The sequence below is a fragment of the Phocoena sinus genome, chromosome 2 (genome assembly GCF_008692025.1).
Source record: "Phocoena sinus isolate mPhoSin1 chromosome 2, mPhoSin1.pri, whole genome shotgun sequence".
Lineage (NCBI taxonomy): Eukaryota > Metazoa > Chordata > Mammalia > Artiodactyla > Phocoenidae > Phocoena > Phocoena sinus.
In genome coordinates, this window is record NC_045764.1 from 78,377,095 (window position 1) to 78,390,024 (window position 12,930).

The following is a 12,930-nucleotide window of genomic DNA, read 5'->3' on the forward strand; positions in this document are numbered from 1 at the left end:
AACTAAGATGTCCTTCAGTAGGTGAATGGATAAATAATCCAGAAAACAGAATATTATTCAGTGCTAAAATAAATGAGCTATCAAGCCATGAAAAGACATGAAAGTGAAAGAAGCCAATCTGAAAAGGCTACATAATGAATGATTTCAACTATATGACATTCTGGATAAGGCAAAACAATGGGGTTAGTGAAAAGATCAGGGGTTTCCAGGGGTTTTGGAGAGGGTGGGATGAATAAGCAGAACAAAGAGGATTTTTAGGGCAGTGAAACTACTCTGTATAATATTGTAATGGTAGGTATATATGTCATCATACAGTTGTTTAAACCCATAGAATATATAACACCAAGAATGAAGAGTAAGGTAAACTATGGACTTTGGGTGTTAATGATGTGTCAGTGTAGGTTTACTGATTGTAACAAATGTCCCCTCTGGTGTGGGATGTTGATAGGGCGCTGTGCATGTGTGTGGGCAGAGTGTTTATTGGGAACTCTGTTCTTGTCAGTTTTGCTGTGAACCCAATACTGCTCCAAATAGTAGTCTATTAAGAAAATAAAGTTCTGGAACTAGGTAGTGGTGTTGGTTGCACAACATTGTGAATGTACTAAAAAACTGCTGAGTCGTGAATTGTGAAATGTGAATTTTATGCTGTGTGAATTATGTTTCAGCTTTAAAATAGAACATGTTCCAAGAACATTATATAAATAGGATCAAACAGTATGTAACCTTTTGGGATTGGATTTTTTCACTCAGCATAATTCCTGGAGATTCATCCAGATTGTACTTTGTATGAATACTCATTCTTTTTTGTTGCTGAGTGGTGTTCCACAGTATGGATATACCACAGTTTATTTGACCATTCACCTGTTGAAGGATGTCTGGGTATTTTCAGTTGGGTATTTTGAATAAATCTGCTGTAAACATTTGGGTACAGGTTTTTTAAATAAACATAAATTTTCATTTCTCTGGGAGAAATGCTTAAGAGTACAACTGTTGAGTTGTACCGTAAAAACTATTTTCCAGAGTAACTATACCATTTTACATTCCCACCCAGTGAATAATGCTGTTTCTCACCAGCATTTGTTTTTGCTGCTACTTTTTGTTTTAGCCATTCCAGTAGGTATGTAGTGATATATAATTGTAGTTTTAACTTGAATTTCCTGATGTCTGATGATACTGAACATCTTTTCATGTGCATATTCTTTCCTAAATACAGAATTTAATCAAGTCTCTAGATCTTTCTACCATTTTATAGGAAATACAAAAGAGAAACAAGATATCCTGGTGAAGCAATCAGTCGAATTCAGAATGTGAGACATTCTGTGGGACATATGTCCTAATTTCCACAACAAATCAGTGTGCTGGCAGGGGGTAGTCTGTGAGGAGACTGTTAAAAAAATAAAAGAGACTTAATAGAAATCATAACTAGATACAATATATGGACCTTCTTTGGATTTTGATTTGAACAAACCAAAAAAAAAAAGATCTTCGAGACAGCTGGGGAAATCTGAATATGGAAAAGTTATTAGACCTTACTAAAGAATTATTGTTATTTCAGTTTATTGTATGGTTATGTAAGGAGAAATTCTTGTCAGGTAGAGATCAATATTGAATTATTTACATGGTAATGATATATCTAGGATTTGTTTTTAAATACTCTAGCAAAAAATATATATATATAGGAAAATGTGGGAGTGGAGTGGAAGAGTAGAGAAAAAAGATTGGCAAAATACTGATAATTTTTGAAGATGAGTGATGGCTACCTGAGGGAGTGTTTCATTATTCTTCTTACTTTTGGTGATGTTTGAAATTTTCCATGAAAAAATGTTCAGAAAAAAAAACATTCAGATAAAATGTTCAGAAATTTTCCGTGATAAAATGTTCAGAACATTTTCCAGATAAAATGTTCAGAAAAATTATTTATTGAAATTATATTTTGTATTTTAAAACATAAACAGTGAACTGCTCAGAAGGTACTTGTAGTTTTTTGCTATAAAACAAATTCAACCTTAATGAAAAAAAATCTGGTTCTGGGGGACAAATGACTAAAGTTATTTATTTTTTTATTTAGGCAGAAGAAAACAAAAGATTGAGGGAGCTCCAGCTTGAACAAGAAGAAAAATTGGCTATGGAATTGGCAAAACTTAAACATGAAAGTCTAAAGGATGAAAAGATGAGGCAACAAGTAAGAGAAAACAGGTATCTTGGCTTCCAAAAATTTCATTTATTTAATCTTTTTGGCCACTTAAAAAAAGTTTTTTTTTTTGCATTAGGTCCTTGGTTATCTATTTTAAATATAGCAGTGTGTACATGTCAATTCCAAACTCCCAATCTACACCTCCCCTCTGCCATTCCCCCCTGGTAATCATAAGCTAATTCTCTGAGTCTCTGAGTCTGTTTCTGTTTTGTAAATAAGTTCGTTTGTATCATTTTTTTTTAGATTCTGCATATAAGTGATATATGATATTTGTCCTTCTCTGTCTGACTTACTTCACTTATCTTTAAACTTTTATGTAATGCTTAGCATCTGAGAGTGAGATTTCTTTCTCTATGTCATTGTACTTAGTTAATATTTTGACTAGAAATACTGCTTTAAATCCTATATATATGTTCATCTGAGAAAAGAGGTAATATTCGTAGAAATACAGTGTTAATATTTAATGTGAAAATCAGTATCAATTCCCTCTTCTCTAAAGATAATTTTTAAAATGACCTCTTATAAAAAATAGACGCATGAATTCTACTTATAAGAAAAATCTTAGATGATACCTAATTTAATTTTATGCCCCTACATAAATTTCCTACAGTATTTCTGGAAGGTGGCTGGTCAGCTGTGGTTTAGCCTGTCTAGTGACTGCCATAGGAACTTTTTCATTCAGCCCTATCTTTGAATAATCCTTTTTTTCCTATTGTTTCAAAATTAATTTCCCTGTAATATCCAGGCATTTATCTTAGTTCTGCTATCTGATTGAAAAAGAAATAAATCGAGTTTTTCTTTAGGACATCTCTTCATATTTGTGAATCCACTAAGCATTTCCTTCTGTAAGTTAAATGTCCCTTATTCCTTCATTTGTTCCTCAGATAACATGATTTCAAGCTTCTTTACCATCCTGGTTCTCTTCTGTAGATGTAATGTAGATTTTTAGTATTCCTTAACAAAATATTGCCCCCACAATTATGTGTAATACTCTAGGGTACTGTTTATTTTATTTAATTTTTTAAAGAATATTTATTTATTTATTTGGTTGCACCGGGTCTTAGTTGTGGCAGGCAGGCTCCTTAGTTGCAGAGCACCGGCTCCTTAGTTGCAGCATGTTGTCTTCTTAATTGTGGCATGTGGGCTTCTTAGTTGTGGCATGTGAACTCTTAGTTGTGGCATGCATTTGGGATCTAGTTCCCTGACCAAGGACTGAACCCAGGTCCCCTGCATTGGGAGCACGGAGTCTTATCCACTGCACCACCAGGGAAGTCCCTAGGGTACTGTTTAGTACTCCTAATAGTGAGACTATTAACCACATTGTTCTAGAATATGTTTCTTAATGTTGCCTAATATAGAATTAATTTTCAGTGGCAGCCTATCACACTATTGATTAAAACTCAGACTAACTAAATGCCCATTCTGTACTTATGTAGTTGAATATATTAGGAATTTACTTTGATAGTTGTTACATTTTATCTTTAACTGAGCAAGGCTTCTATAGAATATTGTATAACCCATGGATGAGCTCCAGAGGTTTTGAGCCCATTAAATTATATATGTATGTTTGGCAAATGTACCCATGTGTATTTTTCTGTGTCCACAACTTTTATCACATTCTCTAAGGGATTACTAATTCTTAGAAGAAAAAAAAGATTTAAAATTGCTGCTAATGTCTTCGTATTGCTCTAGTCTCAAACTATCTTTTTTGATCTTAATTCTGCAATTATTGTTAGCTATCACTCACGCTTTTATGTTTTCTGAAGATGAAATAAATGTTTCATATATCTTTGTCTGATTCACTGATAAAAGATTTAAATACAGGACCTTTCTAGCAGTTGAAGACTAGGTGATTCAGATAAAAGCTCCCTCTCAGAGCAGACTGTCTAGACAAAGTAAAATAATAAGATATGGGAGAGGAAGGAAGCCGGAATGGTGAGCCTAGGATTTGTAGCTGCATTTCTCCTGGAAGTTTCTGCAGATGGCAAAAGTATGGCTGAGAGTTAACAAGTGAAGCAGAGCTTGGCCAGTAAGCATATAGTAAGGTGTTCAACATCATTCTACACGCTGTTTGCTTAAGAGTTGTGTACTTTGGTGTATGTTGTACTTTAATAATCCAGAATTTAATTAGATTTTATTAGATAGAAACAGATGAAGAGATAATGTGCAGTTTAGTGGAAAATATCCACAATAAGCATAGAGAGACAAAAGGGCAGAAAAAGACAAAAGAGAACTTAAAAGAGGTAAGGGCTGTGCTGGAAAGTGCTACCACAGGGGTCCCCAACCTCCGGGCTGTGGACCAGTACCGGCCCACTCCCTTTTAGGAACCAGGCCACACAGCGGGAGGTGAGCGGCGGGCAAGTGAGTGAAGCTTCACCTGCCACTCCCCATTGCTCGCATTACCGCCTCAACCATTCCCCCCACCCCTCACCCTCCGTGGAAAAATTGTCTTCCACAAGACCAACTGGTCCCTGGTGCCAAAAAGGTTGGGGACCGCTGTTCTACCAGATGTATAATTTTAATTCTGGTAGTAGAAATGAAGTGGATGATGCAGAAGCAGTATTCAAAGAGATACGGTCTGAGAATTTCAAAAATAATAAAAGGCATAAAGCCACAGAGACACAGTAAATAATTAAACATACATCTATGCTCATCCTAGTCAAACTTTAGAAATCTAACAATAAAGAAAATCATAAAAATCACAAAAGTAGCCACACAAAAACGACTACTGCCTTCAAAGGAGCAACACTGAGAAGTATGACTGAATTTTGAGCAGCAACATTAGAAACTAGAAGACTGGATTTAAAGGACTGAAAGAAAATTTAGTATTCTATATACATTGTGGAAAGTTTCTTCAAACATAAGGCAAAAGTCATTCTTGAGTATTCTTTCAAATAGAGTATGTTTCCTCTCAGCAGTGTCAAAACTGCTAAGAGTTTTAAATTTTGTGCATAAGCCGTGGTAAAATTTTGACTGACATGCAGAAATGGACCATTTTCTGATCAGTGTATTCATCTGGAAATTGGCAGGTCTAAATTGAAGGAAATGTTTGCTGTGGTGCTTGAAATGTATCCAAAGTAATTAAAAATCACCTATATCATGATTCGGCTCTTTAAACTTAAAAGAAATTAATTTTTAAAACCCAGGGTAGGGCTTCCCTGGTGGCACAGTGGTTGAGAGTCCGCCTGCCGATGCAGGGGACACGGGTTCGTGCCCTGGTCCGGGAGGATCCCACATACCGCGGAGCGGCTGGGCGCGTGAGCCATGGCCGCTGAGCCTGCGCGTCCGGAGCCTGTGCTCCGCAATGGGAGAGGCCACAGCAGTGAGAGGCCCGTGTACCCAAAAAAAAAAAAACAAAAAAAAAAAAAAACCCAGGGTAAATTTTTAAAAATCAGTGAAATTTATTTTGAAAATAATTGTTCAAGTTCAGAAGTCATGAGACTCTTTTGTATTATTTAGAACACATGATTTTTTTTAATCCAAGAAAATATTTGAAAGACAATCTAATTTTATTATAGCTTTTAACTGGAGTTGAGAAACTCACTGTCTAGTTTTATTTTATTTATTTTTTATTGGAGTAAAATTGCTTTACAGTGTTGTGTTAGTTTCTGCTGTACAATGAAGTGAATCAGCTATATGTATCCCTATATCCCCTCCCTCTTGGGAATCCCTCCCACACCCCACCACCACCCATCTAGATCGTCACAGAGCACCGAGCTGACCTCCCTGTGCTATACAGCAGCTTCCCACTAGCTCTCTATTTTACACCTGGTAGTGTATTTATGTCAAACCTAGTCTTCCAATTCGTCCCACCCTCCCCTTCCCCCTCATGTCCACATGTCCATTCTCTACATCTATGTCTCTGTTCCTGCCCTACAAATGGGTTCATTTGTGCCATTTTTCTAGATTCCACATATATGTGTTAATATACAATTTTTTTTTTCTCTTTCTGGCTTACTTCACTCTGTATGACAGATTCTGGGTCCGTCCACATCTCTACAAGTGACCTAATTTCGTTCATTTTCATAGCTGAGTAATGTTCCATTGTATGTATGTACCACATCTTCTTTATCCATTCATCTATCGTTGGACATTTAGGTTGTTTCCATGTCCTGGCTATTGTAAATAGTGCTGCAGTGAACATTGGGGTACATGTGTCCTTTTGAATTATGGTTTTCTCAGGGTATAAGCCCAGTAGTGGGATTGTTGGGTCGTATGGTAGTTCTGTTTTTAGATTTTTATGGAATCTCCATACTGTTCTCCGTAGTGGCTGTGTCAATTTACATTCCCACCAACAGTGCAAAAGGGTTCCTTTTTCTCCACACCCTCTCCAGCATTTATTGTTTGTAGATTTTTTGATGATGGCCATTCTGACTGGCGTGAGGTGATGCCTCATTGTAGTTTTGATGTGTATTTCTCTAATAATTAGTGATGTTGAGCAGCTTTTCATGTGCCTCTTGGCCATCTGTATGTCTTCTTTGGTGAAATGTCTGTTGAGGTCTTCTGCCCATTTTTTAATTGGGTTGTTTGTTTTCTTGATACTGAGCTCCATGAGCTGTTTATATATTTTGGAGATTAATCCTTTGTTAGTTGCTTCATTTCAAATATCTTCTACCATTCTGAGGGTTGTCTTTTTGTCTTGCTTATGGTTTCCTTCGCTGTGCAAAAGCTTTTAAGTTTCATTAGGTCCCGTTTGTTTATTTTTGTTTTTATTGCCATTTCTCTAGGAGGTGGGTCAAGAAACATCTTGCAGTGGTTTATGTCAAAGAGTGTTTTCCCCTAAGAGTTTTATAGTGTCCGGTCTTACATTTAGGTCTTTAATCCATTTTGAGTTTGTTTTTGTCTATGGTGTTAGGAAGTGTTCTAATTTCATTCTTTTACATGTAGCTGTCCACTTTTCCCAGCACCACTTACTGAAGAGGCTGTCTTTTCTCCATTGTATGTTCTTGCCTCCTTTGTCATAAATTAGGTGACCATATGTGCATGGGTTTATCTCCAGGCTTTCTATCCTGTACGATTGATCTATATTTCTGTTTTTGTGCCAATACCATACTGTCTTGATTACTGTAATTTTGTAGTATAGTTTGAAGTCAGGGAGCCTGATTCCTCAGCTCCGTTTTTCTTTCGCAAGATTGCTTTGACTATTCGGGGTCTTTTGTGTTTCCATATGAATTGTAAAATTTTTTGTTCTAATTCTGTGAAGAATGCCATTGGTAGTTTGATAGGGATTGCATTGAATCTGTAGATTGTTTTGGGTAGTAGAGTCATTTTCACAATATTGATTCTTCCAATCCAAGAACAAGGTATATCTCTCCATCTGTCTGTATCCTCTTTTTGCATCTATGTTCTTCAGTGATATTGGTCTGTAATTTTCTTATTTTGTAGTATTTTTGTCTGGTTTTAGTGTCAGGGTGATGGTGGCTTTGTAGAAAGAATTTAGGAGTGATCCTCCTCCTGCAATTTTTTGGAAGAGTTTGAGAAGGATAGGTGTTAGCTCTTCTCTAAATGTTAGATAGAATTTGCCTGTGAAGCCATCTGGTCCTGGACTTTTGTTTGTTGGAAGATTTTTAATTACAGTTTCATTACTTGTGATAGGTCTGTTTATATTTTCTAATTCTTCCAGATTCAGTCTTGGAAAATTGTACCTTTCCAAGAACTTGTCCATTTCTTTGTGGTTGTCCATTTTATTGGCATATAGTTGTTTGTAGTAGTCTCTTAGAATCCTTTCTATTTCTGTGGTGTCAGTTGTGATTTCTCCTTTTTCATTTCTAATTTTATTGATTTGCATCCTCTCCCTTTTTTTCTTGATTAGTCTGGCTAAAGGTTTATCAATTTTGTTTATCTTCTCAAAGAACCAATTTTTAGTTTTATTGATGTTTGCTATGTTTTCTTTATTTCTGTTTCATTTATTTCTGCTCTGGTCTTTATGATTCTTTCCTTCTGCTGACTTTGGGTTTTCTTTGTTCTTCTTTCTCTAGTTTCTTTAGGTGTAAGTTAGATTGTTTATTTGAGATTTTTCTTGTTTCTTTAGGTGAAATTGAATTGCTACAAACTTCCCTCTTAGAACTGCTTTTGCTGTGTCCCATAGGTTTTGGGTTGTGTGTTTTCATTGTCATTTGTTTCTATGTATTTTTTTAATTTCTTCTTTGATTTCTTCAGTGATTTCTTGGTTGTTTAGCAGTATACTGTTTAGCCTCCATGTATTTGTGTTTTTTACAGTTTTTTTCCTGTAATTGATTTCCAATCTCATAGCATTGTGGTCAGAAAAGATGCTTGATGTGATTTCAATTTTCTTACATTTTCCGAGGCTTGATTTGTGACCCAGGATGTGATGTATTCTGGAGAATGTTCCGTGTGCACTTGAGAAGAAAGTGTATTCTGACACTTTTGGGTGAAATGTCCTATAAATATCAATTAAATCTATCCAGTCTGTTGTGTCATGTAAAGCTTGTGTTTCCTTATTTTCCGTTTGGATGATCTGTACATTGGTTAAGTGGGGTGTAAAGTCCCCTACTATTATTGTGTTACTGTCGATTTCCCCTTTTATGGTTGTTAGCATTTACCTTATGTATTGAGGTGCTCCTATGTTGGGTGCATAAATATTTATAATTGTTATATCTTCTTCGTGGATTGATCCCTTGATCGTTTTGTAGTGTCCTTCCTTGTCTCTTTTAACATTCTTTATTTTAAAGTCTATTTTATCTGATATGAGTATTGCTGCTCCAGCTTTCTTTTGATTTCCATTTGCATGGATTATCTTTTTCTATCCCTTCTCTTTCAGTCTGTATGTGTCCCCAGGTCTGAAGTCGGTCTGTTGCAGACAGCATATATGGGTCTTGTTCTTGTATCCATTCAGCCAGCCTGTGTCTTTTATTTGGAGCACTTAATCCATTTACTTTCAAGGTTATTACTGATATGTATGTTCCTATTACCATTTTCTTAATTGTTTTCATTTTGTTTTTGTGGGTCCTTTTCTTCTCTTGTGCTTCCCACCTAGAGAAGTTCCTTTAGCATTTGTTGTAAAGCTAGTGTGGTGGTGCTGAATTCTCTTAGCTTTTGCTTGTCTGAAAAGCTTTTGATTTCTCTGTCAAATCTGAATGAGATCCTTGCTGAGTAGAGTAATCTCGGTTGTAGGTTTTTCTCTTTCATCACTTTAAGTATATCCTGCCACTCCCTCTGGCCTGCAGAGTTTCTGCTGAAAAATCAGCTGATAACCTTATGGGGATTCCTTTGTGTGTTATTTTTTGCTTTTCCCTTGCTGCTTTTAATATTTTTTCTTTGAATTTAATTTTTGTTAGTTTGATTAATATGTGTCTTGGTATGTTTCTCCTAGGGTTTATCCTGTATGGGACTCTCTGCACTTTCTGGATTTGGGTGACTATTTCCTTTCCCATGTTAGGGAAGTTTTCTGCTATAATCTCTTCAGATATCTTCTCAGACCCTTCCTTTTTCTCTTCTTCTTCTGGTACCCTTATAATTTCGAATGTTGGTGCATTTAATGTTGTCCCAAAGGTCTCTGTGATTGTCTTCAGTTCTTTTCATTCTTTTTTCTTCTGTTCCTCGGCAGTTATTTCCACCATTCTGTCTTCCAGCTCACTTATTTGTTCTTCTGCCTCAGTTTTATGTTATTGATTCCTTCTAGCGTATTTTTCATTTCAGTCATTATGTTGTTCATCTATGTTTGTTTGTTCTTTAGTTCTTCTAGATCTTTTTTTTTTTTTTTGTGGTATGTGGGCCTCTCACTGTTGTGGCCTCTCCCGTTGCGGAGCACAGGCTCTGGACACACAGGCTCAGCAGCCATGGCTCACGGGCCCCGCCGCTCCGTGGCATGTGGGATCTTCCCAGACCGAGGCACAAACACATGTTCCCTGCATCGGCAGGCAGACTCTAAACCACTGCGCCACCAGGGAAGCCCTCTTCTAGATCTTTGTTAAACATTTCTTGTATTTTCTCAATCTGTGCCTCCATTCTACTTCTGAGATTCTGGATCATCTTTACTGTCATTACTCTGAATTCTTTTTCAGGTAGCTTGCCTGTTTCCTCTTCACTTATTTGGTCTTATAGGTTTTTACCTTGCTCCCTCATCTGTGACATTTTTTTTTTTTTTTTAAACATCTTTATTGGGGTATAATTGCTTTACAATGGTGTGTTAGTTTCTGCTTTATAACAAAGTGAATCAGCTATACATATACATATGTTCCCATATGTCTTCCCTCTTGCGTCTCCCTCCCTCCCACTCTCCCCATCCCACCCTTCCAGGCTGTCACAAAGCACCGAGCTAATATCCCTGTGCCTTGCGGCTGCTTCCCCCCAGCTATCTACCTTACTACATTTGTTAGTGTGTATATGTCCATGACTCTCTCTCGCCCTGTCAAAACTCACCCCTCCCCCCCCCATACCCTCAAGTCCGTTCTCCAGTAGGTCTGCGTCTTTATTCCTATCTTACCCCTAGGTTCTTCATGACATTTTTTTCCCTTAAATTCCATATATATGTGTTAGCATACGGTATTTGTCTTTTTCTTTCTAACTTACTTCACTCTGTATGACAGACTCTAGGTCTATCCATCTCATTACAAATAGCTCAATTTCATTTCTTTTTAAGGCTGAGTAATATTCCATTGTGTATATGTGCCACATCTTCTTTATCCATTCATCCGATGATGGGTGCTTAGGTTGTTTCCATGTCCTGGCTATTGTAAATAGAGCTGCAATGAACATTTTGGTACATGACTCTTTTTGAATTTTGGTTTTCTCAGGGTATATGCCAAGTAGTGGGATTGCTGGGTCATATGGTAATTCTATTTGTAGTTTTTTAAGGAACCTCCATACTGTTCTCCACAGTGGCTGAACCAATTCACATTCCCACCAGCAGTGCAAGAGTGTCCCCTTTTCTCCACACCCTCTCCAGCATTTATTGTTTCTAGATTTTTTGATGATGGCCATTCTGACTGGTGTGAGATGATATCTCATTGTAGTTTTGATTTGCATTTCTCTAATGATTAATGATGTTGAGCATTCTTTCATGTGTTTGTTGGCATTCTGTATATCTTCTTTGGAGAAATGTCTATTTAGGTCTTCTGCCCATTTTTGGATGGGGTTGTTTGTTTTTTTGTTATTGAGCTGCATGAGCTGCTTGTAAATTTTGGAGATTAATCCTTTGTCAGTTGCTTCATTTGCAAATGTTTTCTCCCATTCTGAGGGTTTCTGTGACATTTTTTGTTGTCTTATTTTATTTTATTTTTTGATGGGTGGGATTGTGTTCCTGTTTTACTGATTTTTGGCCTGAGGCTTCCAGCATTAGAGTTTGTAGGCTGTTGGGTAGAGCTGAGTCTTGGTGCTGAGATGAGGACCTCAGGGTGACCTCACTCTGATGAATATTCCCTGGCGTCTGAGGTTTTCTGTTAGTCCAGTGGTTCAGACTCGGAGCTCCCACAACAGGAGCTCTGGCCTAACCCTCTGCTCGTGAACCAAGATCCCAAAACCCACGTGGGGCGGCAAAAGAAAAAAAAAAAGGAAGAAGAAGAATAAAAGGAGCAGAACAATAACAGAGTGAAAAATAAGATTAGAAAACTAACAGATATGTTAGAAAGAATAAAAAAATAAAAATATAGATGAAACAACAACCAGAAGCTAAAACAGAACTACAATAGTAAAAAAGAGGAGAGGAAAGAAACAAAAAAAAGCCAGAAAAGGCCTTGGCTGTGTGGGGGGGTGGGGCTTAGGCAGGGGTGGGGTTTATGTGGTGGGTGGGGCCTATGCTTAGGACCCACAGGGCCGGAAAAGGCCCTGGGTGGCTTGTGGGGCTTAGGATCAAGGCAGCAGGAGGGACCCAGGAGTGCCTCTGGCCTTGGAGGTCAGAGCACCAGGTCCAGGACCCCAGCAGGCTCACTGGGCTCTAGTGGGTGGGGGGAATGCAGGGTGCTTTCCCCCCCATCCTCGGATCCTAGAGGTCCCCTCCCTGTTGGCCTCTCTTCTTCTTTCCCCCCACCTCCCTCCTGTGCCCCTAGGAGCCACGTGGCCAGAGGGAGCCCCAGAAGGCAGGGGACCAGACCTGGAAGCCCAACAGGCTTCCCGAGGCTTAGTGGGTGGGGGAAATGCCCTCCGCCCCTCTCCTATTCCTCCAATCCCAGAGGGCCCTCCCATCTGCCTCTCCTCCTCTTCCCCCCCTTCTCCCTCCATCCTATGCCCCTAAGACCCCCACAACCCAACAGGGCCCGGGAGAATGGAGGACCAGGCCCGGGAGCCCAGCAGGCTTCCTGGGCCATAGTGAGCAGGGGAAACGCCCTCCATGTGTTCCCTGATCCTCTGATCTTGGAGGGCCCCTCCCTGTCCACCACTCCTCTTCTCTGCTCAGCCCCACCCCCCATCTCCCTCCTATACCCCTAGGACCAACGTGGCCTGGAGCGGGCCTTGGAAGGCGGAGGACCCAGCTGGGGAGCCCGGCGGGCTTCCTGGGGCCCGATTAGGCAAGGGAAACTCTAGGTGTGCTCCCACTGATATCTGAGCCCCTGAGGGTCCCTCCAGGCATGGGAACCCCTCCCCGCTCCCAGCCACCACTTCTCCTTCCCCCTCACTCCCCCCACATCCTACCCATCGCTCAGGGGGTACTCTCATCTCCTTGGGCGTCTAGGTCCCCCACCAGCGTGTGGCAGGCGCCCTAGTTGTGGGGAGACGTGAACTCCATGTCTTCCTACGCCGCCATCTTGACTCTGCCCCCACCACTGTCTAGTTTTAGA

General features: G+C 39.0%; 1 protein-coding gene across 2 annotated transcripts in view; it reads left to right on the top strand.

The window, feature by feature from the left end:
* The window catches only part of MNS1 (meiosis specific nuclear structural 1), an 87,459-nt gene that overhangs the window by 40,882 nt on the left and 33,647 nt on the right, over positions 1-12,930 (top strand). For both annotated transcript variants that reach the window (XM_032621327.1, XM_032621326.1), the window contains one exon: positions 2,069-2,196. In XM_032621327.1, coding sequence (XP_032477218.1) covers positions 2,069-2,196 — 128 coding nt within the window. The remainder of the gene's footprint in view (positions 1-2,068; positions 2,197-12,930) is intronic.